The 23,817-nt window shown below is 48.4% G+C and overlaps 1 protein-coding gene across 1 annotated transcript; it reads right to left on the bottom strand.

Moving 5' to 3' along the window:
• Window positions 1–4,162: 4,162 nt before the first annotated feature.
• Window positions 4,163–23,692, bottom strand: VPS16 (VPS16 core subunit of CORVET and HOPS complexes). The gene is made up of 24 exons (XM_019733764.3): window positions 23,502–23,692; window positions 10,586–10,674; window positions 10,228–10,325; window positions 10,012–10,140; window positions 9,779–9,923; window positions 9,548–9,663; window positions 9,326–9,448; window positions 9,167–9,222; window positions 8,736–8,825; window positions 8,526–8,620; window positions 8,298–8,374; window positions 7,697–7,828; window positions 7,474–7,601; window positions 7,310–7,345; window positions 7,008–7,116; window positions 6,756–6,890; window positions 6,552–6,660; window positions 6,361–6,458; window positions 6,171–6,278; window positions 5,772–5,849; window positions 5,505–5,674; window positions 5,328–5,424; window positions 4,573–4,676; window positions 4,163–4,445 (listed from the first exon to the last, which is right to left on the bottom strand). The coding sequence occupies exons 1-24, from the start codon at window positions 23,690–23,692 to the stop codon at window positions 4,301–4,303; spliced, it is 2,658 nt and encodes an 885-aa protein (XP_019589323.3). The 3' UTR covers window positions 4,163–4,300.
• Between the last annotated feature and the right edge of the window lie 125 nt (window positions 23,693–23,817).

The following is a 23,817-nucleotide window of genomic DNA, read 5'->3' as shown; positions in this document are numbered from 1 at the left end:
ACATGCCCACCATTCTCACTTCCCAGGAAGTCCAAACTCGGCCTATCAGCACACCAATAGAAAAGTGAAAAGCCTGAATTCAAAGTGTGTAGAAACCCTGAGAAACAATGACTGTGAGTATGGGAGGTACCTGGGTAGCTGGGATAGCAGCAGCATCCTAGGACCAAATCCCACCAGCAGTTTACCTTACCTCCACCTGATCTACCTATTATGTCTTGATATGTTTCTTTTGGTTATTTTCTATTTTTACTTACACCCGTCACCCACCAGAACTGTGCAATCCGCCTTACAAAGGGGTTTGACATGCTTATATTTTCTAACATACATTAAAATAGCTATAAAAAGTGTTCCTCCTTGAGATCACCTGAAGGATCTCCAAACGATCTGACCACACTTGGGAAAATCCTGCCATGGGGTGTGGGTGTTAGAGAGCCTAGGTGTTCAAACCTCACCATTGGCTAGGCGACCTGAATCTCCCTCTGCTACTCTTCTTGGAACCTCCCAGAGCTGTACTGAGAAGTGCAGGCATGTACGTCTTGGCAAGTAACCTTGTCTCAGAAAATGCAATTCCTTCTCTCTATGAGACAGCTGCTCTGTGGTCAGAGCATTTGTGGTGTGTGTGCGGGGGTGACAGAAACTCAGACTAAGGAGAGGCAGGGCCTTGGGTGTCTTATCCTGGAGACCTGGGGAAGGAGAATTCAGCTTGGCAACCACATAGTCCGTTTCCAGTGGGAGAGGACAGAATCCCATCATCAGCTGCTCAGCTCACCTGTGGAGACCTGCCTGCCTCCTTGTCCTACCTGATGTCTGGGGTGTCTATAGCTTCCCTGTCATCAGAGGACAAAAGGCTGTCTTTGAAGAGGAGAGAACTGAGAGAGGGAGGGGAGGAGGCAGGCTTCCTCTACCCAGGCCCACCCAATGGAAGGCCGAAGCCCCGCTCCCAGCCCTGGTTTAGTCCTAGCGCACAGGAGTATACACCTACAGGCAGCCACGCGTTAGCCACCCCACAGGTGCCCCAAGTCATAGGGTTCATGAGAAAATGACTGGACTAGAAGGAGAGCTAGAGGATGGGGGTAAAGAACCCTATTTGTGTAGATAAGTCACTTGCCCTCTCAGGTTCTCCTTTCCCCATGTAGTAAATGGAATAATGAGTCATTTACTCAGCAAATACTTATTGAGTGCAGACCATGTGCTGGACACAGCAGGGAATAAGACAGAAAAGGTCTTTGCTCTCAGGAATTTATATTCTAGATTGGGGCAATAGACAATAAACAAACAAGTGAACAAGAAAACTTCCTAAATGCTGTAATGAAATAAAAGTAAGGCAATAAGATAGAAAGTTGAAGTGAATGAGAGCCGAGTGCCTTTCCAAGTCACTGTTCTACTCCCAAAGGTCATTTGCCAGTGCTTTGTACCTAAAAGAGACTGCAGCCCCTTTACCCTGAGAAGGTGACTTGTCCTTGACTCACTCCAGGGCTGCCATTAATATCCAAAACTAGAAGAAATGTTTCTAAATTCTCCACCCCAGCTCCAAAATCCTGGCCCCAGGCTCAATCCTAGCCCCAACCGTTGGCCAGGACTTGGCCCCACCTATCACTATAGGCCCAGGCCTGCTGTGCAGACCCTCAGGGCAGAAGGCATTTTACACTAATTTCAATTGATCTGTTGGGGATTAAAAAAAATAATCCCAGTTGTTTTTAAAATATCACAATTTACAGGTGTATGCGTTTGTCAAAAACTCAGCAAATGTACACTTAAGATCTGAGCATTACATATAGATTTTGTCTGAAAAGAAAAAATTGCAAATGATGAACTCTAGTTAATGAAATGCATTCTGAACTATTTAGAGGTAATTGTACTAATGACTGCAACTTACTTTGAAATGCATTAAAAATAAGAGAGATTAATAAAATAGACAGAAGCATGATAAAGTAAATATATTTAAATGTTAATGATAGAATCCAGGTGCTGGGTATAGAGGTGCTCACTATAAAACTCTTTCACCTTAGCTGTATGTTTGAAATTTTTCATGATAAAATGCTGGGGGGAAAATCAGTGTTTAACTTTACAAAAAGTACACAAAGCTGCCTTTAAATTTCAAATAACTCTACCCATGAACAATTCCAGTGCTTCTCCATCCACATGCATACATACTTTTTATGAAGTTGTAATCAATGATCTTTATATAAACATAATCATTATTTGTCACATTTCTAAACCTTCATGTGTACAGTGTTTAATGTCTGTGTATCACATGAGTACATATGCTGTGTATGACTTTGGGGATGCAGGCTTTTTATAGTATACTCGTGCATTCTAAAAGCACTGCCCAGGGTCCCCCTTCCAGAGAGGGACTGGGTTGTATGGTACCAACACTTTTTCACTGAGAACTAGAAAAGCTGGAGGAAAACATTTTTAAAAGGCACAGAAGAGCTACTAGGGCAGTGGGGCCACGACCGGGGAGGAAAAACACCCAGAATGATGGCGAGCCCAGTATTGGGCATCTCCTTGCCTTTTCCCAGAGGTGTCTGCTGATTCTGAAACACGATAGGCTGTGCCAGACTGTGATTCCAAAAATTGGCCACATTTCCAGTTCTACACATTGTTCCAGAGCCTTGCTACACCCCTATCAAGAGGTGGAGTCGATTTCCCCTTGAAATTGGGTGGGGTAGGCCTATGTGACTGCCTTGCCAAACAGAATATGACAGGTGTGACCCTGTGTGACTCCCAAAGCTAGGTTAGGGAAGGCAGTACAGCTCTGTGTGGCTCCCTTGGGATGCTGCCCTTGGGACCTGGCAGCCGTGTTGGGAGGTACTGCCGGTTGTAGGTGTTCTGGCTGACATCCCAGCTAAGGTTCCAGTCAACAACCAGCTTCCATTGCACACTGTGAGTTACCAAGCCTTCAGAGGATTTCAGCCTCCAGCCGTCATATTACCTTCCACCTTTGAGTCTTCCAGCTGTTACCCCAGACATTGTGGAGCAAACCATTCCTGTTTTCTCCTGTCCAAATTCTTGACCCACGTAGTAAGTAGTAAACATAATAAATGGGTTGTTTTACAATTTGATTTATATCCGTTTGGAGGATTTTCACTAACTTTACATTTATAAAATCAGGTGGGGGAAGAAAAAGTAAAAGAAACACCTTGCCAGGCCATCTCTTACTTTTTCAACATGGTCAGCCCTAGGGGCGTGAGAGGGGAAGCTGGAAGCTCTGGTGAAGCCTGCACTCCCTCTGGCTTTGTTTTCCTCCTTTGTCTTCCTTCTAGACTAAGGGGGTAACTTCCTTCTAGACTAAGAGGGAAAGGTAATGCCCTCAGTGTGGGGTGGGGCTGGTGGGACAGGGAGCCAAGGAGCGCGGGAGAGTAAACTGAAGGCCAGAGATGTGGTGACCGGAGGACCAAGGGTTCCTACTAACAGGATGAAGCCTCCATGGGGGTGGAGCCAGGGGTCTCCAGTTTGTTGTTCTTCCTCGGCAGAATTGCCCAAAGAATTCCGTCCTTTTCTCTTCAGCCCAGAGACCACTCGGGAATCGCTCACCACGGTTCAGTGGGCAAGTCTCCAAAGGCTCCGCCTCCAAACCCTACCACATGCCTCTCATTAGTCCTTCAGCTCTCACTGTGGCACAAAGTAGGGGACTTGCTCAGGTGCCCCTGCTCACAGGGGGCCCCATTTATGTTCCACCTCTAAATCATCCCTCCTCTGTCACCACAACATCCAAGGAGAAGCTAGCTCTAAGATCCCCAAATGCCCAACGTGGTTTCAAATCCATTTTGCCACATAGTCACCGTTACCAAACTTCCCCAGTCCTCAATTTCCAATTCTCTAAAATGACGTGATCTTACGTATCTCACAGGGTGTGGAATAAATGAAATAATGGTAAAATGTTTCACATGGTTCTTGTGTGTGTGTGTATAATGCTTTTCAGTATGGTTCTTGAGTTGTTGCTTAAGTTTTATGCCGTCTCTCCCCATAATCTTTCTAGGGGCTGACAGCTTGAGAGGGCTTTTCTTGGTAACTGTGCAGAGGGGCAGATCTCTTGTAAATATAGCTGGAGAAGCGCATTCGCCAGACCCCACAAAAACACGGAGTTTTGCTGAGCTGTTTGGATGGTTCTGCTTCCAGCTAGCTTTTGCTTAGGCGGGACTGCATAAGACAAGCACCCTAAAATGTTCCAACTTTATTTACAACCAGACCCCTGGCTCCCTTCCAACCCCAGTTCCTTAGCTCTGGGGGAGGAGCTGGATAAGCAGTGACACTTCTGCCAAGCCCAGGACTCAAGGAGATGTGTAGGGTGGGCCCCTCACTTCTTCTGGGCTTGTGCCCTGGCCCGCTGAATCTTGTCGGCGGTGGCCCCGTCAGTGGCTCCAGTGCAGTGGGACAATACGAGACTCAGCTCTGCCTCATTCCGGCGCTCGATCGCCACATCTGCAGCCTGAGCCACATCCCTGTGATTTGAGCAGGAAGGGAGATGTGTTGGGCTGACCAAGGGCACAAACCATGTCCCTCATCAGTCCACTGGCTCAGCACCACCCCTCCACCCCCCAGCACCCACAGGACTCTCAGCTGACGCACCCAATGAGAAGCAAGGCCTTGACCTTCTGCTCTGGACCCACACGGGAGGCGTACTTCTTGGCCTCATATTTGTTGTGTTGCTTCATGCAGATCTCCACAAAAGGCTTAGAGAAGGAGGGGATGGAGGAAGAAGATAAGGCAGAACCTTCCTGTCTCTTATAAGCAAAAGCCCACTGGATACATTGTACCTGTATATTTTATATCCCCTTCAGCGTGTATAATTCTACCATCCCCGCCCGACACACACCGATAAGAGGTATGGTCTCAACGTTCTCAGGGCAGAAACAACCTAAACCAAAGATCTGTTAGAGCCTTGAGACCAACTATTTCTAAGCATTCACTCCACCCTCTGCTGCCACCTTCTCACAACAGGTGTTTCCTGCCCTCAGGGCCTGCGTTTTCTGTCATGGCTGCCCCACCTAACCACCACACCTCTAAACCACCTGCCACAGAAAACAAACCCCCTCAATATCCCACTGCCTTGCAGATATGCTTTCCCTGTCTCCCTCCACCCTCCACTCAAACAGGACTTTTCCTCAGGCACGTGGGGTCCCTCTGTGGCCCTCCTGGGGGAAAGCAGGCCTACTCGGGCCCATTCTCTTGTGTACCTGGCCCATGAATGTGCACATACAGGAAGCACCCACTAACTATTTTGAACAGATGTATGACTAGGTCATCGGCCTATCTCTGGGCCCGGTCCTCTCCCCAGGATTACCCTCCCTGGTAGTGGGGTGGAGGGAGGGCCCCTGCCTCACCAGGTAACCGATAGGTGACTTCTTGCTCTTAGAAAACTTCTCTAGCTCCTCCCAGTCTTCCAGATCTGCTAGGGCGGTCAGTTTCAGCCACCAGAGCCTGTGAGGAAGCTGGGTTTAGAAGTACTGTAGGAAGGGCAGGGATCCTAGGACCTAAATGCAGCCTGGGTCCTCACCTACCTCTTGTCCGGGATGCGGAAGTCACGCGCCAGCTGCTCTGCACGCTTGTTGTGGCCGCCAAGGATGAGGGTGGTGACAGTGTCATGTAGAGACAGATCTAGGAACTGACCCCCCAGCTCATCTTCTAAGCGGCGTTGCAGACGTAGGAGCCGCATTTGATCCTCTGTGGCCTAGGGACAGGGATAAGGCAGGATGAGGATGAGAGGGGTAAGGAGAGAAGACTGGGATGGGAAATAAGGATGTTCTTAGAAAAAGAGTCGGCCAAACCTTGGCTGCAAACTCATTCTTGGCCTTGTAGAAGGCGTCCACTGCTGTCTGCAGAGCTGCGACTCGCCCCTCAATACGCTACAAGGGCAAGAAGGGAAGCCTGAGCCCACAGCTCAAAGGACCTCAGCCCTCCCACCAAGGCTACAGTTTTCTCCTCGATCCTTGTGCCAGGAATCACCAGGGCCAGCCTTACCCACTGGGTGCACCACTGTGGTGTCCCTAGGGAGAAGGCTAGCTCCTCTGGGGCCAACCCTCATCCAGGCCTCATGTCTTCTCAGATTCCCCCTCAACAGTGAGGAGCAGTTGGGGTGTGCTCCAAATATGAGGCCTAGATTCCTGGAGAAGGAACCAGACCAACAGCCTGGCCCCTGGGCCCCACCCGCTCTGTGGGCCTCAGACCTCCTCTGCAGCGTAGCTGGCTCGGATGTGGAAGCTGCCCAGCTCCTGGTGGTTGTCGTCCTGATTGTAAAGGTCCTTCAGCGTCTCTAGCTCCTGATGCTTACAAAACTGGGGCCAGGGCAGGCAGTCAGTCAGCAAGGCCAACTCGGGCTCAGGAGGCTCCGGCCCCACCCCTGCCAACCACACATACCTGCCTGTACAAACTCAAGGCCATGGGCTGGTTCCGAAGGGTCATGAAAAAATCTCCTCGGTTCAGCTCATTCTTCAGGTGCAGCAACACCGTGAACACTACAGACAACAAAGTGGGGGGGAGGGGGCCTGTAGCCTGGTCCCCTGCTCAGCCTGGGGCCCCAGCCTCAGCCTCCCCCAAATCCTGCTCACCCAGGTCAGTGTCCCCACTTTCAATGGCCTTGCTCAGTGCCAGTTTGCTCCTTTTCATCTTTAGGAGAAGGGGTACCTGCTCCCCAGAGCGTGGCTCGTATTCCAGTAGCTGTGGGGTGGGGAGGAAGGCACAGAGAGAAGGAGCTGGCCTGGGGACCTTGAATACCCACATCAGAGCATCTTGGGAGGGCTGGGCACCCACACCTTGATGGCCAGCTCTGTGCGGCCACAGCCATAGGCCCGCGCAGCAATGTCGGAGTAAGAGACACCAGGCGTGTCCCCTAGCTTCTGGTTAATGGCCCGAGCAACATCCTCATCGGACACGTCCTTCTGTTGCACCTGGAGAGGGAAGGGGTGTCACACACACGGGAATCTCACCCCCCTGCCCTTGATCAGGACCTGGCCCCCCAGCCTTCCATTTCCTACACGTCACCAAGGCCTGGCCTACAGCCTCACCTTGTAGCAGGCCCAGTGGGCCAGGATCCTGCTGACGCCTTGCACTTCAGGAAGGCGCAGGTACTCACATATCTGGATGGCCAGGGGGTAAAGCCTCCGCAACACAAGTCTGGCAAGCAAGGGGGATAAAGAGTATGGGGTGAGGTGGGGTAGAGAGAGAGGGCAGAGCAGCCCCAACCTGTAACTCAGGGCTCCCAGGTCCCAAAGAAATAGGTCAGGAGCAGTGGCCACAAGAGCCCACCAGGAACTATAATGCTCGCCCATCTAGAGCCCTCCTCCTGGCTCCCTTGGGCTTGCTGTACCTGTCCAGCAGCACCTGGATGGTGAGCTGCTTGTATCTGCATTTAACTCAGTTAAGGATCCAGCTGGAGAATAAGTCCTATTTGCCAAGGCCCTTCCGGCGGCATCCCCAGCCCCTTCCCCTGCCACCCGACTGGGAACTCCCTTCCGAAATGCTCAGGGATACTGGCTATAGGTGAGAGGGATCCCGATGTGATAGTCCCGAACGGCATTAAGCACACGCAGATCTTGACACATGCGCACGAAGCTGTCAGGTGGAAATCTATCCAGGAAACACTTTCCAAAGGAGGCCGCCTGAGAAGAACCAAAGGGCAATAGAGGAGAACTTCTCCCCTGCCAGCCCACCCCTGCCCAGCCCCCCTCCGCTCAGCCCTGCCTCCCAGGCCAACCCTGAGCAGACTCTTCTGCATGTCTGGTTGGTGCTCGTGTCCTGCGGCCTCAATGCATTGCTGTACAGCCTGGGTCAGCTGCCCCAGCTCCTGGATCTCCCGCAGGTACTCATCCGCTTTCTGGCTCTCTTTCTGGAGGGAAAGAGGGGAGAGGGTGCCAGGGACATGGCATCATGATGGAGAACACCCCCACATCAGGCCCCTAGCCCCTCTGGGCTGTGGTTCAAATGAGCTGGTTGAGAAGGGCTGCAGAGGCTGGAGTCCAAACCCCCTCAGCTCAGTCCACCTGAGGTGCTCACATACCCCCCCATACCAGCCCACAGTTGCCTAGGAGAGGCCCTAAGACCTCTTGATAGTAGCCCTGACTTGTGCCTGGGCTGGGGACTCCCTGCCCCTTGTCATCACCAGGGAGGACCCCATGACATTTTAGTCCACCTGAGCTTGCCCACCCCAGCCCAGCCAAGTGTCTTACCTAGATCCCTCTCTTCACAGGTGGCACCTGTCTGTACCCACCCATACCCAGGCAGGGACGGGGGCTGGGTCAATCAGGGGAAGGGGAAGGAGAGCATCCTGGGGCCCAGCGAGAAGCCCAGGGCTTTACCTCATACTCCTTCTGGGCCTCCAACAGCAGCGCTCCAGGGGCCATCGAGGCAATTTTGAAGATCTCCTCACTGGCCACTGGGGAAGGGAGATGGTGAGTGGGGGAGGGGGGCAGGGAACCCTGAGCTCAGCCTCAATGTCCTGATCCTGCTCTGGGGCGCTGGCCCACTGGCTGCCGTGCCTAGGAGTCCCTGCCCTGGGTCACGTGGTGCCCTTGTGAGGGCCTCACCTGGAACCTCATGCAGGAACTCATGCGTGCTGCGGGAGAAGATGCGGACTCCGTCCAGCTCAGGTACCAGGTAGGAGTCCTCGTCCAGCACAAACCTGAGCTTGGTCAAGGCTCCCAAGAGCACCCAGCGATGGGGTCACCCACATTGGCACTGAGGGCGATGCCCTCCCCCCTTCCCTCCCACCCCTCCAGCCAGCCCTCCAAGGATACTGGATGCTCTCGGGTGCATCGCCCACCACCATTAGCCGCCTCTCCCACGCCACCACAACAGCTCTCTCCTTGCTGCGAGGACGGCTGCACCTGCAGGCAGCACCACACGTACATGTCTGGGACACACACGGAATGCTGGGCCCGTGCCAGGTCTCCCATGTCACTGCTTACATCACTGCCTTGGGACAGCCTTGCACATGCTTCCTATCCCTTATCCCATTCCTCTGACTTGTCTGCTTCCCTCTTACCCTGTGCTGTCAGTTGCTGGGGGCATTTGGGGCCCACAGGGGGGCAGGGGTTTCCCTCAAGTGTGCACTGGCAGAGAAGATGCAAGCTCCACTTGGCGTGGCCAGTAGACAGGATGAATCAAGGTATCCCAGGAAACAAGGGTATGTCCACCCCCACCCCCAGCATAAAACCCCCAATCTCACCAGACCATCTGCTTCGGGGGGGCCCGGATATTGCAATTGAACTCGCACAACTTCTCCTGGAAGGGTGCAGGGCACATCAGGGCCCTGTCCTAACAGTCAGGGTGAAAAGCCCCTCTCCTACCCCCAACAGATCTTCCCTGTGTTGTCCCAGGATCACACCTTGAGTGAAGCTGTCCCCATCCAGATATAGCCTGTGTCTGTGAAGAGCGCCAGGTGTCGGTAGGTGAAGGAGACAGCCATCTGCAGGAAGCTGCTCACTCCTGGGGCCAGGCCAGGGGGCGTCTGGAGCAGGGCCGGGGAAGCCATCAGAGATACGGACTTCTCAGAGCCTCCCCACTACCTCACCCAGCCCCTCCATTTCACTCCCACTCAGGCCCTTACCACTGTAGAGTAGGCTGCATGGTCCAGGAGGTAAAGATCGGGCCCCACAGCCAGAAGAATGTGTGCCACTCGGTCCTGGCACAGTGTGGTCCAGCATGAGGGTGCACTCTGCAAACCTGTGGCCAGGGAAGAGGGCGATGACCAGAGCCCACAGCCTTCGCCTCTACTGACCCCACAGTCTGGAAGCACATCTGTGGGCACTGAACGGCTGTCTCAGGGGTACCAGCTCACCTGGCACTTCTGGCATTCGGCGAAGTTTGAGGTCGCCCACGTTGGCACTGAGCGTGAAGCGGTGGGCCCCTGTGAGGATGGCCACTCCGGAACCAAACTCAGTATGGAAGATCCGGGCATCTAGAACCCTGTTCTGGAGTACCTCCTGGGGAGAGGGGTGAGTGGAGCAGGGCCCTGAAGAAGCCACAGGGTCACAGACTCCGTCCTTTCCCCCAGCCTCCCGTGGCCCCTACATTGCCCATGCTGAAGTGTCTCCGGAAGTCACCGTGAAGCCCGTAAACCAGGACTACACCGTCCTCCTGCACGCAGAGCAGCTCCTCTTCAGCTGACCAGCCCAGGGACACGACGGGGCCACTCTTCCACTGTAGAGGAGAGGAAGTTCCCGAGGCTGTCTTGGGAGGCAGAAGCCCTGCCCAGCCCCCAGCCCCAGGCTGGGCCAGGGTGCTCACCAGCAGGCTGGCCAGAGGCATGCCAGAAGCAGAGTAGATCTCAAGCACCGGCCGGACGCTGGCAGCCTTCTCCTTCCGCCAGGGGTTCCTTAGCAGCGCTGCAGTTTGAGAAGAAACCTGTCTTAGCTCACCATACGTACCCCAGGTGAAGCAGGCCTCAGGAAGTAGCTCCTCAGGCCCACTCCACATGAAGCAGGCCTCAGGAGAACCAGAATTAAAAGCATCTCAACAGGGGCGGATGGGTGGGGGGTGGTGGCATATGACAGCAAGAATGACCCGACAGCAAGACCCCCAGGAATCAAGGACCTTGAGTTCATTCCATGGTCCCAGAGCACGCAGTGGCAGAGGGCTGACATACCAATGGGGCCCCCATAGGGCGCAGCAGCCACCAGGCAGTCCCTGAGTTCCTCCTTCAGGTCCCAGTCCATGCTGTACAGCTCATATTTCCTGTGCACACAGAGGCGAACAGAAATTAGCCTCCTTGTGACCCTGCATCCGGATGGAGTGAGCCCCAGAGGAACCCCTAATGCCTCCATTTCTCCTCCACAGGAAATCTGAGGAGGCCTCCCAGGGCCGGTTAGGGGGATGATGGCTAGAAACAACCACATACACACTTAGGGACAACAGGCAAGGGCATGGAGTCTGTTGGCAGGGAAGTATGTGGTTCTTGGGGCAAGTGTGCAAGGATAGCAGGAGTCTCTGGGGCAGGCAGGCTGTGTGGCCAACATCCAGGGCACAAAATGAGGTAGGACTAGGTGGGGTGGCTGGCTTGGGCCTACATTAGCAGGAAATAAAACCCTGCGAGAGGGTCTCTCAGGGTAGGTAGCCTTTCTTCTACTTCTGGTTCTTAGCACTGAATCAGGTTGTGGCCTTTATACCCAGGGGTCCAGCTCATCACCAGTTAATAAAGAACTCATTCTCCGAGGTACTGAGTTAGTAGTGCCTGAAAGAAATCCAAGAGGAGCTCTTCAGTGAGTCCGGAGTTGGGCAGAGAATCCTGGGTTAGAGATGGCAATCTGAATGCTTGGCTTACGGGAGGTAACTAAAATCACACGCTGGCACGAGACGACTGCAATCTGAGATGTGCACGGAGAGCGTGTGTGCTGCATGAGAAGACAGAGTAGGAGGCTTGAGGCGTGCCATCATTTGATGGTTGGAGATGGGAAAGACGGAACAGAGAAGGAGTGGGCACTATTCCAGGACGCCACAAAAAAATAGTGTTTAAGAAGGAGGGTGTTTCGGCTGGGCATTGTTTCAGGAGCCTTCCCATTAGAGATCAGGAAGATGCCTACCATTACCTTCTATTTCACATTCTTGGGGTTCTGGCCAAAATAATTTCAGAAAAAAATAAAGAGAGTTTCTTATCTTGGAAAAGGAGTAAGATGGCTACTATTTACAAATAATGTGATTGTCTACTTGGAAAACCTAAAGCAGTCTATGAACATCGAATGAAAGAGCTCAGTCGGGTGAGCAACAATTAATACATTTTCTATACCAATTAATTTTCTATACCATAGCAAGAACCAATTAGAAACAACTTTAGAAAGATCCTAATCATGACAGTAAGAAAACTAAGATTCCCAGAAATAAACTTAATACAAATGTCTACAAAATCAAATCAAAGTTTACTCAAGGATATAGAAGACATGGACAAATATTCCAAAATGATCTATAAATGCACAAGAATTCCAGTAAAAGTTACCCCCATTTTTTGGGGGGAGGGAAGCACAAATTGATTCTACAGTTATCTGGGGTAAAAAAAAAAAAAAAGATCATCTGAAAGAGAAAATACTGGAAGATATTTAAGAACCTTTGGAAATATGAGAACATATGTATATCAGGTATGATATACTATATAAAACTAAAGTTAATTCAAACTGTTGTTTTGGCATAGGGATAAGCAAATAGATCAATGGAAGAGAACAGAATCTAGAAAAAAACCTGGGAATTGAACACGTGATAAAGATGGCATTTTCAGATTGGTGCAAATTGATACTGGAAACGAGACAATGGGCCATATGGGAAGAATCACAACAAACACTATTTCATTCTCTACAATAAAATATTTTCCAAATGGAATTCAAAATTTAAATGTTAAAAAAAATAAAGCCACATCAGAGAAAATCTTGGGTATTTTAACAATCTCAAAGTAGAAACAATTTCTAAGCATGATATAAAACCCAGAAGTCTCATAGTAAAAGACCAACAAATGTATCTAAACAAAAATTAAGAACTTCTGCATTCTTCCACATAAAAAGGGGTAAACACAGCACATATTTATATTTGCTTCCATTTGAAAAAAAGAAACTGGTCAGATTTATAAGAATCTAATAACAGTGGGGACTGGTAGTTACTGGTAGGTAAGGAGTGGAAATCAGTTCAATAGGGACACAGGTGGGAATGAGACTGAGTTTTTAAACCATATTAATGGTTATTAAAATAATTCACATTAAAAAAACTTTTATGCATTAAAAAAATCCACCAAAAAATAAACTAGAAAGACAAACTACGAAAAGGGAAAAAAATGTTTGTGACATATATGGAAAAAAAAGCTACTTTTCTTAAAAATACAAAAGGCTTTAATTAATTAAAAAAAAGAAAACTAAAAGAAAGATGGTCAAGGGCTATATCATACTACTTTATGTGAAAATATTTAAAAACTAAACATAAAAAAACTTATAGAAAATATAACCTAATATTTTTACAATGTGAACTACAGTAAAGTCTTCCAGAGCAAGACACATAACTCAGAAATTATCAAGGAAAACTGATAGATTTTATTGCATAAAAATGTTAAATCTGTACATAAAAAATACATAAAAGCCAAGTAACCACTGTGAGAAACTTTATAACATTTGCAACAAAGAGTTAACATGGAGAACATGTAAAGAGCTCCTTTACAAATCAATAGAAACAACACAATAGAAAAATAGTCAAAGGATGTGACGAGACATACCTACCTAATAACTAGATCAATATGAATTTAACAAATATTTTTATATTTTGACCATCTGAATGGCAAAAATTAAGAGGTTAATAACATCCAATATTGTTGAAGATGTCGAAAAAGTGAACACTTTTATACATATTAGTGGGAGTATAAATTGTTCAGCCCTTATGGAAGAAAACGAAGTGCTATCTACCCAACTTTTAAATGCATATAGCCTCTGATTTAGCATTTCTTTCCAAGAGTCTAACTTATAAAACTAGTTGCACAAGTGCACAAAGGTATAAATTAATGGCAGCACTGTTTAAAATAGCTTTTAAAAATCCTGGAAAAACCTTCTTAAATGTCCATCAAAACAGGACTGGTTAAATAAACTATGGTGTGCCCATCTGGGCAATATTATACGTCCACTAATAAGGTGTATATTGACATGAAATGATCTCTTAAGAAATACTGTTAAGTAAAAAAATGTAAGCTGCAGCTCAGTATGAACCGTATAAACCCATTTATGTAATAAAAAAACTTGAGCACATATTTTTGACAAGCATATTTACATATAATCACATGAATGTCTGTAAATACAGAAAAAAAAGCTCAGAGGCCTCCACACTGAGCCAGTGGTTACCTTAGGGGAGGGTGCTGAGTGGGGGAAGGGGGAAGGGGCCTGCCAATTTGTAGGCTATATACTCTTTTGCATTATTTGAATTTTTTATAAACCCGTATGTATTTCTTTTGACATTTTGTTACTAAAATCATGGATTAAAATCTGATGGGAAAATAGATTCACACAGACCTAGCATTCCAGTTATCAATTCATAGCCCCTCAGCTCCAAATTCACACTTCAACATGTTTGTGTTAAAGGACAGCATTTCCTTAAACATTTCTCCATCACAATACGTGTGATGTGAAGCTTTCTCAGTAGAGGGAGCTGGAAGGAAGGTGCTGCATGAGGAAGGTGCTCTTCAGCTTCTTCCAGCAGGGCACAGCCAGCCAGCACCAGCGCGTGAGGACATCTGCGGGGGATCTGCCCCAGCCATGCAGTAACCCCAAAGGCTCGCGGGACTGGTGATCAGCTTCCCAGGGCTGCCTGGACAGACATGGCGTTTCTGGCCTCCTACCTACGCCAGGCTGCACTTCCTCTACAGTCCAAGATGCATGGCCACTGGCTGCCCTGCCTCCCCACTTGAGTTTCCACTGATGTCTCTGCACACCCATACTCCCAGCCGCTGGTTGTGGCTCACCTTACAGGCACCCTGTGCTCCAGGCTGCCTGCCTGCCTGCCTGCACTAGCTCCCCCACTCCCCTTGCACACCCACAGCCTTGGCAGCCAGTTGTAATAGCTCATCTGTGACCCCCCCCCCCCATTCCCCGAACCCCAGAGGGTTGCTTCTTGCTTGCCCAGCAGATGCTGACCAACTCTGGTCCAGGCAAACCAGTGAACTTCTCTGCCATCTAGTGGGCTGCAACTCTATTTTCTCCAGGGAGGTCTGAACCTCAGTCTGCCCTTTCCCTGGGTACTCTCCCTCAGCTCTAGGCTACATATGAAATGTTCTTATATCTTATAGTTATTATTTTATCACAGTTTAATAATTCTTTGTATTTATTAAACTTTGCCACTTTATGTCTCCTAACTGGACCCAGACTGATACAGACTCGGCACAAAGAGCGGTCCCATGAGATGGACCCCTAAAGATGGGATTTGAGGATTCGTTGGTCATGTGCTTAAGCTTGAGTGCAGTGCTGAGCTCCCTGCCAAGGGGAAACAGATGTCAGTCACCCGTTGCACGCAGTGGCATCACAATTAATCAAGCCTGCAGTTTTCTGGAGTGAAACGCCAAGTCCGACGTGCTTTGGGAGTGACTTCCGTGCTTGGCTGTACGGCAGTAGTGAGGATTAGAAGAGCTGCCGTGTGGAAGGATGGCTCTGAGTGCCTCTGCACATTTACAGAGAGAAAAGGAGCTAGACGTTAACCTTTCTCAGTAGAAGGCACGGTAGGGACGCCACAGGAGGATGGGCTCTCAGGCTGCTTCCAGCAGCTGCAAGCTCGGTCAGCATGTGGGTATGAGGACACCTGGTGGTGTGCTGCCCGGAACATGCTCCAGAACACCATCCGTCGGTGACCTCACAGCCGTGGCTCTGACTGGTGTCTCTTCCTGTGACTCTCTCCACACAGATGCTGCATGCTCCAGGTCTCCAGCTCACACGGAAGCCCACGACCCTGGCCACCAGCTATGGCTCACCTGTGCCCCATCCTTGCCCAGTGACTGCAGACCAGTTCTGGCCCAGGCAAATCAGCAAATGTCTCCACCACCCAGTGGACTGCAACTGCAACTTTTCCATGGAGGTCAGAACCCTAGCTTGGGGAGGACACCCAGCTTCTAAGTTTGTCTCTCCTTTCCCTCAGCCCTAGGGGAGGAGTTTTGTTTTATAGTTACATTGTTATCATAGTTTAAGAGTTTATATGGAACTTCCCTGCTTAATCACTATATGGTTTCTGTCTCCGGATTAGACTTATATTGATATAACCAGTGTAGTATCCCACAGAGCATTTGCTTGTCACAAAAGGAGAAAATATGACTTTATAATGGAGGATGTGGCCATCAGCATCAGAACCCACTTGTTAATATCAACCTCCCTCATAGCAGAAAACCTGATATAATATTGACTCCAGATGTGATGTAGAATGAACACCTGGCATCATCTACAAAGCATTTCTGCCTAAAAAGTTCAACCTGAATTTAATCAAGCCTTTAGCTCTAACGCAGTTTCAGGAAATACAGGCTATGATAAAGTTCAAAGGCACCACAAGGAAGCAATAGGACAAATCCAGAAAGTGACTTGGTCTCTTAAACAAGTCAATGTCATATAAACAAAAGGTTGGGATGGGAGTGGGGGTAATAATAGTCAAGTTTACAAGAGATTTAATTAAGAGAGGTAAACAAATGAGTAATTCTTGTTTGGGTCTTGATTTGAACAAAACAGGTATAAAAAGACACTCTGAAGACAATTGGAGACATCTGAATATGGACTGGTTTGAGATGATACTAAAGGTTAATTTTGTTGGGTGTGAAATGGCATTGTAGTTTATTGGAAACTGTCATTTTTTAAAGCAATGCACATTGCAGTTATGTCTGTAATTTACTTAAAAGTATTTGTCTGAAAAGCTCTGTCTGGGGTTTGTTTTGAAATAGTCCCAGAAAAGTGTGTGTGTAATGGTGGGGAGGGAAAGGTGAAAAGAGAATGGCAAACTGTTGAAGCTGGATGAAGAGCAGCTGGGTGTCCACTAAATCATGCTTACTATATGTGTATTTGAACTTTTTCTTAATAAAACATTTTTTTTAAACCTCCACAATAGTTGAAGCAAATACTGAAGCACTATAACAATTTTTAAGCCTAAATGCTGGCTGCGGGTGTTCATTCTATTTTGTTGTACATTTGGAATTTTTCAGAGTAAAAGGTTAAATACAATTTCCAAGAAAGAAGGGGGAGATCCTGCTCCAGGAAGCCAAGCTCAGATGAGGCCTGAGCTGTAGCCACTGCAGTAACGCGACGCGATGTCACTGAGAACAGGATGGTCTGACTAGAGTGAGTGGTCATTGGGAAGAGAGAAAATGGAAGCAAGAACAGATGGCAGTTTTCAGACCTTAGGGTGGGGAAGAGAAAGAGGGGGCAAGGAGGAAGGGCCTATTTATTTTTTGAATAGGGAAGTTTATTTTTTGTTAGGATGGGTAGATTTGAAATCTGGTAAGGAGCACTTGGTGGTAGGGATGGTGGAAAACAGTGTACAGCAGTGGTCTTCAAATTTTCCTGCAGCAAAGAAACCAGCTGGGTGCTTGTTAACGTACAGATTGAAGTCTCAGGACCCACGAGCGATAAGGGAGCAGATGTGGCCTAGGAAGCTGCATGTAGCCAGCATCTCAGGTGATCTTCATACAGGGGGGGCCTGGACAACAGCTGGGGAAACACAAGCGGGGGGGCGGGTGCAGGTGGTGGCAAATCGTTTCTGAGAAGGCAGGGAGACAGCAGCTCACCTCCTCAGTGGGAGGGAAAGCCAGCAGGCAGGTTTGGTTGGGGGAAGCCTAGGCCCTTCTATGCAATGACTTCTAGTTCTCTGGGAAGCCAGAGGTGAAGTCAGCTGTTGGGAGGAGGGGCCTAGACTTCAATTTTCAGTATTTCCAAACTATTTTAATTGTTTACAATTAAATGTTTCTTTGTGTAATCTTTTAAGAGAGAAGAGCCCCTGCGGTGAGTAGTGTAGACTGACCCCACAAACATGATTGTGAGGGCCCAGTTGAGGCTGGAGGCCATGATTTGTAGTAGAGCCAACCTGCCTGTGTGTAACCCTCATGGCAGCACTTAGCAGCCTGTGTACAGGCATAGAGATGGTGAGTGGTTTATGTGCTGGGAGGTGGTTCTGTGCCAGGCAGGTGCAACCAAAGGGCAAAGGAACAAGGTTGTCAGGGAAAAGGCAAGAAAGAAACTGAAATGCCTGACCATGGCTGTACAAGCTAGACAGGGAGGGATACATTACAGGAGTTCTGCATGTGGACACAAAGAGAACACAGGGCTCCAGGATCCCCATGATGTTGAAGACCAGGTGTATTAGAAGGTATCAGAGTGTCCATGAGGGCAGGAACTTGTGGTCAGAGAAGGGTTTGTCTGAATTTCAAGTCTGAGCAGTTCTGGATGAGCGTGGAGCAGAGGGCAGTGGCTGAGGTGCACAAAATCACTTGAGCAGAGCTCACGGAACCACGAAGCCAGGTGGTCACTTAAGTTACCCTGGAAGAGGTCAGAGCTGGGATGCTTAGGAGGCTGTGGGCCAAAGCCTGTAATTAAACAATCAGTGAGGGATGCGTTCCAGGAGGTTGGCAGTGACACTGACGGGTGGGAAGGAGGCAGAGCCCCGGAAGCAGGTAGAGGGTAAGGTTCAGCGAGTGAACGGCAACAAAGCATGGACCACTTCTCCCAGTCTTTGAGGTAAAGGTTTCTCAGGGACTCAAGCTGTGCCTCGAGGGTGGCATGGACAAAGCGAAGGGCAGCAGAGAGGGCTGCCTCTCAGAAAAGCCCAGGGGATGTGGACTTTGTGAGGACAGGCCACACCTTCAACGAGGGAGGCCAGTTACATCTTTCTCCTCTACTCATAGGTCCCAGAAGGGAAAATCTCCTCAGTGGCAGTAAATGGACCATGGATCTGAATGCCAGGAAATCACTAAACCTAGCAGCTCTGGTAGCCTTAATTCTACCCGCCTCCAGGAAACAGTGAAGACATCCCTGCGGCAGTGCAGCTGAACTGTTGGAAAAGCATGGGCCATTGCAATGTGAGAAGAGCCCTTGTGAAAGTAGATGCTCTCCAGCCTCTGCAGGCTGGATTATCGGACCACTGGGGAGGAAGAAGCACATCACGTCTAGCCTTGGGAAATATTCTATTAATTCCCAAATCCTCAGGCCTTAAAATGAATCCGCCATCATCCCTGAAATCCCTTGACTCCAGCTTGCCTCAGAAATAAATACTACTAAAGAATGCTTGTGTGCTGTTGCTAGAAATGTAAAATGTGCAGCTGCCATGGAAAACAGTATGATGGTTCCTCAAAATATTAAATACAGGGCGGCCTGGTGACTCAGGTAGTTGGAGCGCCACGCTCCTAACACTAAAGGCCACGGGTTCAATTCCCACATGGGCCAGTGAACTGCGCCCTCTACAGCTAAGACTGTGAACAACGGCTCTCCCTGGAGCTGGGCTGCCGGTGAACAGCCCTATGTGGTGAGAGCTGCTCTGAGCAGCTGTGAGCAGCTGTGAGCAGCTGTGAGCGACCAACCAGCAACCGCCTGCCTGGGGGGTGGGGTGTGGGGGGGTGGAGTGCAAAACTCATAATACCAGCATGGGCCGGGGAGTTTACACTGAGAAACAACAGCTTAAAAACCGGCAGGGGTGGGGGCAAAAAAAAAATTAAATATGGAACTACCATATGATGCAACAATTCCATTTCTGGTTATATATGCAACAGAATGAAAGCAGGGTCTTGAAGAGCTATTTGTATACCATTGTTCATAGCAGCATTATTCATACAGCCATGAGGTGAAAGTAACCCAAGTGTCCATCAATGGATGAATAGATAAGCAAAATGTGGTATATACATAATACAATGGGAGGTTATTCAACCTTAACAAGCAAGGTAATTCTGATACATTCTACAACATGGATGAATCTTGAGGACAGTATGATAAATAAGCTGGTCACAAAATAGCAAATACTGTATTATCCCACTTATATGAACTATCTGAGTAGTCAAATTCATAGAAACAGAAAATAGGATGGTGGTTGCCAGGGCTGCGGAAAGGGGAGAATGAGGAATTATTAATGGGTACAGAGTTTCAGTTTAACAAAATGAAAATGGGGATTGCCTGCACAACAATGTGAAAATACCTAATACCACTGGATTGTACTTTAGAATAAATACGATAGTAAATTTTATATCACAATTTTTCTAAACTTCATGTGTATATGTGTAAAACATACCCCCAACAAACAAACAAACCCTAAAAACTTATTAAAATAGTCTACTTCTAAGAAGACTTTCAGAAGTATGTATGTTCAGTCTCCCTTCTTTTACCATAAAGGATGTTTCTAAAGTACCTGAAACAATGTGTTTAAAACCAACCCTCTTCCCCACCAAACTCATTCTTGCTTTCTCATTATCTTAAGCCAAAAACCCAAGTCATCTACAATACTTTGTTCTTTCTGCTCCCTACCAAATGCAATCCATCACAATCTCTTTCAATTTTACCTCCTAAATACCTCTTAGACCTGCCCCCTTCTCTCCATCTCCACCATTACCACCCCAGTGCTTGCCACCATCAACTTTTCCCTGGTCTATTCCACCAACCTTCTAACCAGTCTCCCTTGCCTCCATTCTTGCTTGCCCCTTCCAACTTGTCCCCCCACTGCACTCAGAAGGAAGTTAAAACACACACACACACACACACACACACACACACACACACACACACGCACACCTGCAAATCCAATCACATCAATCCTTTCATTAAGACCCTTTCATTTAGGCTTCCCACTGTTCTTCAAATAAAGGTGGCCTATAAGGCCCTGCAGGGTGTGGCCCCCTAAGAGAAAGACATCAACTTCTTTATTCTGGTCATTGAGAGTGCCTATCTCTCCTGCCTCAGGACCTTTGTATATGCTCTTCCCCATCCCACTCCCTGCACCTATGTCTATTCGTCCCCTGGATGTGTTGCCATGTCCTTTAGAAAGTCTTCTTTACTCCGACTTCTCTGTCTGTTATATGCTTTCTTAGGACCCTATACCTCTCCTTTACAATGATTATGACCAAATAAATACTATGTCATTAATGGTTACTAACAGTTTCCCCTGCTGGCTGTAAGTTCTATGAGGGCAGACAGGGTCATGTCTTTTTATTGGTTGATACACACTCAGCCTGGCAAAGGGATGGGCAAAATTAATTAATGGGATTAGACCAAACTAGATTTTCATGATAAAAATGGTTAAAATTTTGAAGCCCCATAAGAACTAGTCACCATTCCCTCTCCTTGCCTTCCCAAATTAGTTTTCTAGGGCACTACTTCCAATGCAAACAAATTCTGTCCTGTAGATATGAATCAAAATGCACTGTCTGCCACCTGTTTATCATTCAATTACGTACTTCAACATGTACCGTGTTTCCCCAAAAATAAGACCTAACCAGAAAATAAGCCCTAGCACGATTTTTCAGGATGACATCCCCTGAACATAAGTCCTAATGTGTCTTTTGAAGCAAACCTTAACGTAAGACCCAGTGTTATTCTCAGGGAAACACGGTATTAAGTCCTGGCATAAGGCTATGCACAAATACAAATAATACCAAGTATCTGCACTTAAAACATTTCTACCCTGGTGGAGAAGCTAGAACACACTATTTTATTTTCCTGTTTTAAAAAACAACAGGGGTGGCCAGTTAGCTCAGTTGGTTAGAGTGTGGTGCTGGTACCACCAAGGTTGCCAGTTCGATCCCCGCATGGGCCACTGTGATCTGCACCCTCCTTAAAACAAACAAACAGGGCTGGCCCGGTGGCTCAGGCGGTTGGAGCTCCGTGCTCCTAACTCCGAAGGCCGCCGGTTCGATTCCCACATGGGCCAGTGGGCTCTCAACCACAAGGCTGCTGGTTCAATTCCCGCAAGGGATGGTGGGCAGCGCCCCCTGCAACTAAGACTGAACACGGCACCTTGAGCTGAGCTGCCTCCCAGACGGCTCAGTTAGTTGGAGCCCGTCCTCTGAACCACAAGGTTGCCGGTTCGACTCCCGCAAGGGATGGTGGGCTGTGCCCCCTGCAACTAGCAACGGCAACTGGACCTGGAGCTGAGCTGCGCCCTCCACAACTAAGATTGAAAGGACAACAACTTGACTTGGAAAAAAGTCCTGGAAGTACACACTGTTCCCCAATAAAGTCCTGTTCCCCTTCCCCAATAATAAAAAAAATCTTTAAAAAAACCCCAAAAGTTATTTAAAAAACAAAAAAAAAACAAAGGAAAAACAACCCTATGCTTCAGTACAGGTTCTAGAAGAAGACTGGGTTCAAATCCTCATTCTACTACTTACTAGTTGTGTAACCTGGTCACCTAATTAACCTCTCTGTGCCTCCATTTCCTCATCAGTAAGATGGGTTTACTAATGATACTTACCTCATGGAGTTGAGACTTAAACAAATTAATACACATAAAGTATTCATACTTACTAGCATCTAGCACACAGAAAGGCAAGTATCTGTTAGCAAAAATAATATATCCTCCACAGCAAGACTCTACTCCTTCCAGGCAATACAGCACAAACAGGTAAGGGGTAGGCTCGCCACGCAGGTCTTGTCTATGGCATGTACCCAACACATATTCATTTTAAATTTTATTGGTGTAGCAACAAAGCTAAGACTTCATATGATAAACAGGAGTTCTATAGCAATGAGGTCATCATTTTTAGTATTCTCCTATTTAACAAGCCTGTGTAGGCAACATGCATTTTCAAAAGTAATACAAGTTAATATTTTCAAAAGTATACACTGTGTTGTAAACACTAAATTACGTGCTTACCTAAGTCAACTGGCATCCCTCCTCCACAAAAAAACAGTTAAAAATTATTGTTGTTTCCTACTGACTTTACTGATTTTAACTAAACTTTTGCAATTTTGTTCATGTTGTATTGACATATTTATAAGAGGTAAGAATTAGGAATAAACAACAAATGCAGTAAAGCTCTAAAAATTGCCACAAGGCATTTGTCCCTCTTAGGGGCTGACACTTTGCATATCAAAAATTACACAGAAGTTTTAATAAGTGAAAAACAGCGATACATAATTTCGCTAGTACAAACAGGTATCCTCTATTGAAATAAGACCCCAACATCACGTCTTTGTGATCTTTAGTAGCAATCAATGAAGTATTTTTTTTAAGTTTATTGGGCAACAATAAACTTAGCAGGCCCTCTTCTAAACGTGCACTGGTGACACAGACATGCAAAAAATATGCTCTCAGCCCTCAAGGAAATTGGTTTAGCAGTAGAAACCTATACAAATCTGCCCTACTGTGCTATACATAATAGATACTAGCACTGGGTCCCCGGAAGCCCAAAAGAAAGTCAGCTGACTCTACTGGGGTTGGATCGGGGAAGGTTTCAGAAAGGACCCTTGAACTAAGGTCCCGAAGGATGAGCAAGACTTCTCCAACGAGATAAAGATGGAAATGGCAGTGCCCACAAAAGGAACTGCAGGCTGCTGCAAACATGGGGACCCATGAGACATGATGTGTTGACGTTCTGTTCTGTGTGTGCAAATGGAACACAAAATTTGTGTACGAGAGGAGCAAATGAAGTTGCAGAGACCAATAGGGATCGACTTACTGATATAACAAGAAGAGGAGTTTATCCAACAAAGGGAAGCCATTGAAAAATCCGAATCAGGGTAATAATGTGATGGGTTTACACTTCAGAAAAATTAGTTTAGGACACCAGGACTCCTGTGGGAGGGTGCCCCCAGCCAAGGGTCCTCACTTGTGCTGCCCCTGGATTCACTGGTGACTCGACCCCTTCACCCAGCCTAGGTCAGCACTGTTACCCCGCCCGCCGGGCGACCCCGCCCTCCTTGGAGAGCCCCTGTGGTCCATAGGCGGCTGTGCGGTAAGTGGCAGACACCAGGGGAGAGCCGGCAAGGGGCGGACCCCAGCGCCGGGAGTGACGGGGGCGCGCGCCGCCGGCTCCGTCCGGAGACTTCGAGCCCACGGGCGAGCCGGGTAAGCCGGGCCGTGGGCGTGAGGGCGGGGCGGCTCACCGGTAAAAGGCAGAGTCCCCGAGCGGGTTCCAGTTCGCTGTGTAGCAGTCCATAGCTGGTGCAGGCGGCTGCTGGGCAGCGCTGAGAGGACGCCGCCTGACACCGGTTCCAGGCCCACACTTCCGCTTCCGCCCGCCTGGGTCACGTGGCGAGGCCGCCGCCACTGCCATCAGCACTGTGGGCAGTTGCATTCGGCCGTCGCCGCCGCGCCCCCGCCCACACCCGGGCCTTGTGCCCGCCCGGGTGGGCCTGGCACTGGCTTCTGCCCCCACACGGCGGCCACCCCCGCCGCCTTCCTATCGCCTCGGGCGTTGGG

This window comes from Rhinolophus sinicus, chromosome 13 (assembly GCF_057876585.1).
Source record: "Rhinolophus sinicus isolate RSI-liver-muscle chromosome 13, RSI-T2T, whole genome shotgun sequence".
NCBI lineage: Eukaryota > Metazoa > Chordata > Mammalia > Chiroptera > Rhinolophidae > Rhinolophus > Rhinolophus sinicus.
This window is presented reverse-complemented; position numbering and strand designations above follow the sequence as displayed.

Excerpts from the sequence above, each read along its gene's own strand:
- VPS16 (XM_019733764.3), bottom strand. The coding sequence starts at position 23,692 with ATGCAACTGCCCACAGTGCTGATGGCAGTGGCGGCGGCCTCGCCACGT. Across the intron at positions 8,375-8,525 it reads GTTCCTGCATGAGGTTCCAG|TGGCCAGTGAGGAGATCTTC; the intron begins GTGAGGCCCTCA and ends TCCCTTCCCCAG. Across the intron at positions 7,346-7,473 it reads ATCCCTCTCACCTATAGCCA|ATACAAGCAGCTCACCATCC; the intron begins GTATCCCTGAGC and ends AGTTAAATGCAG.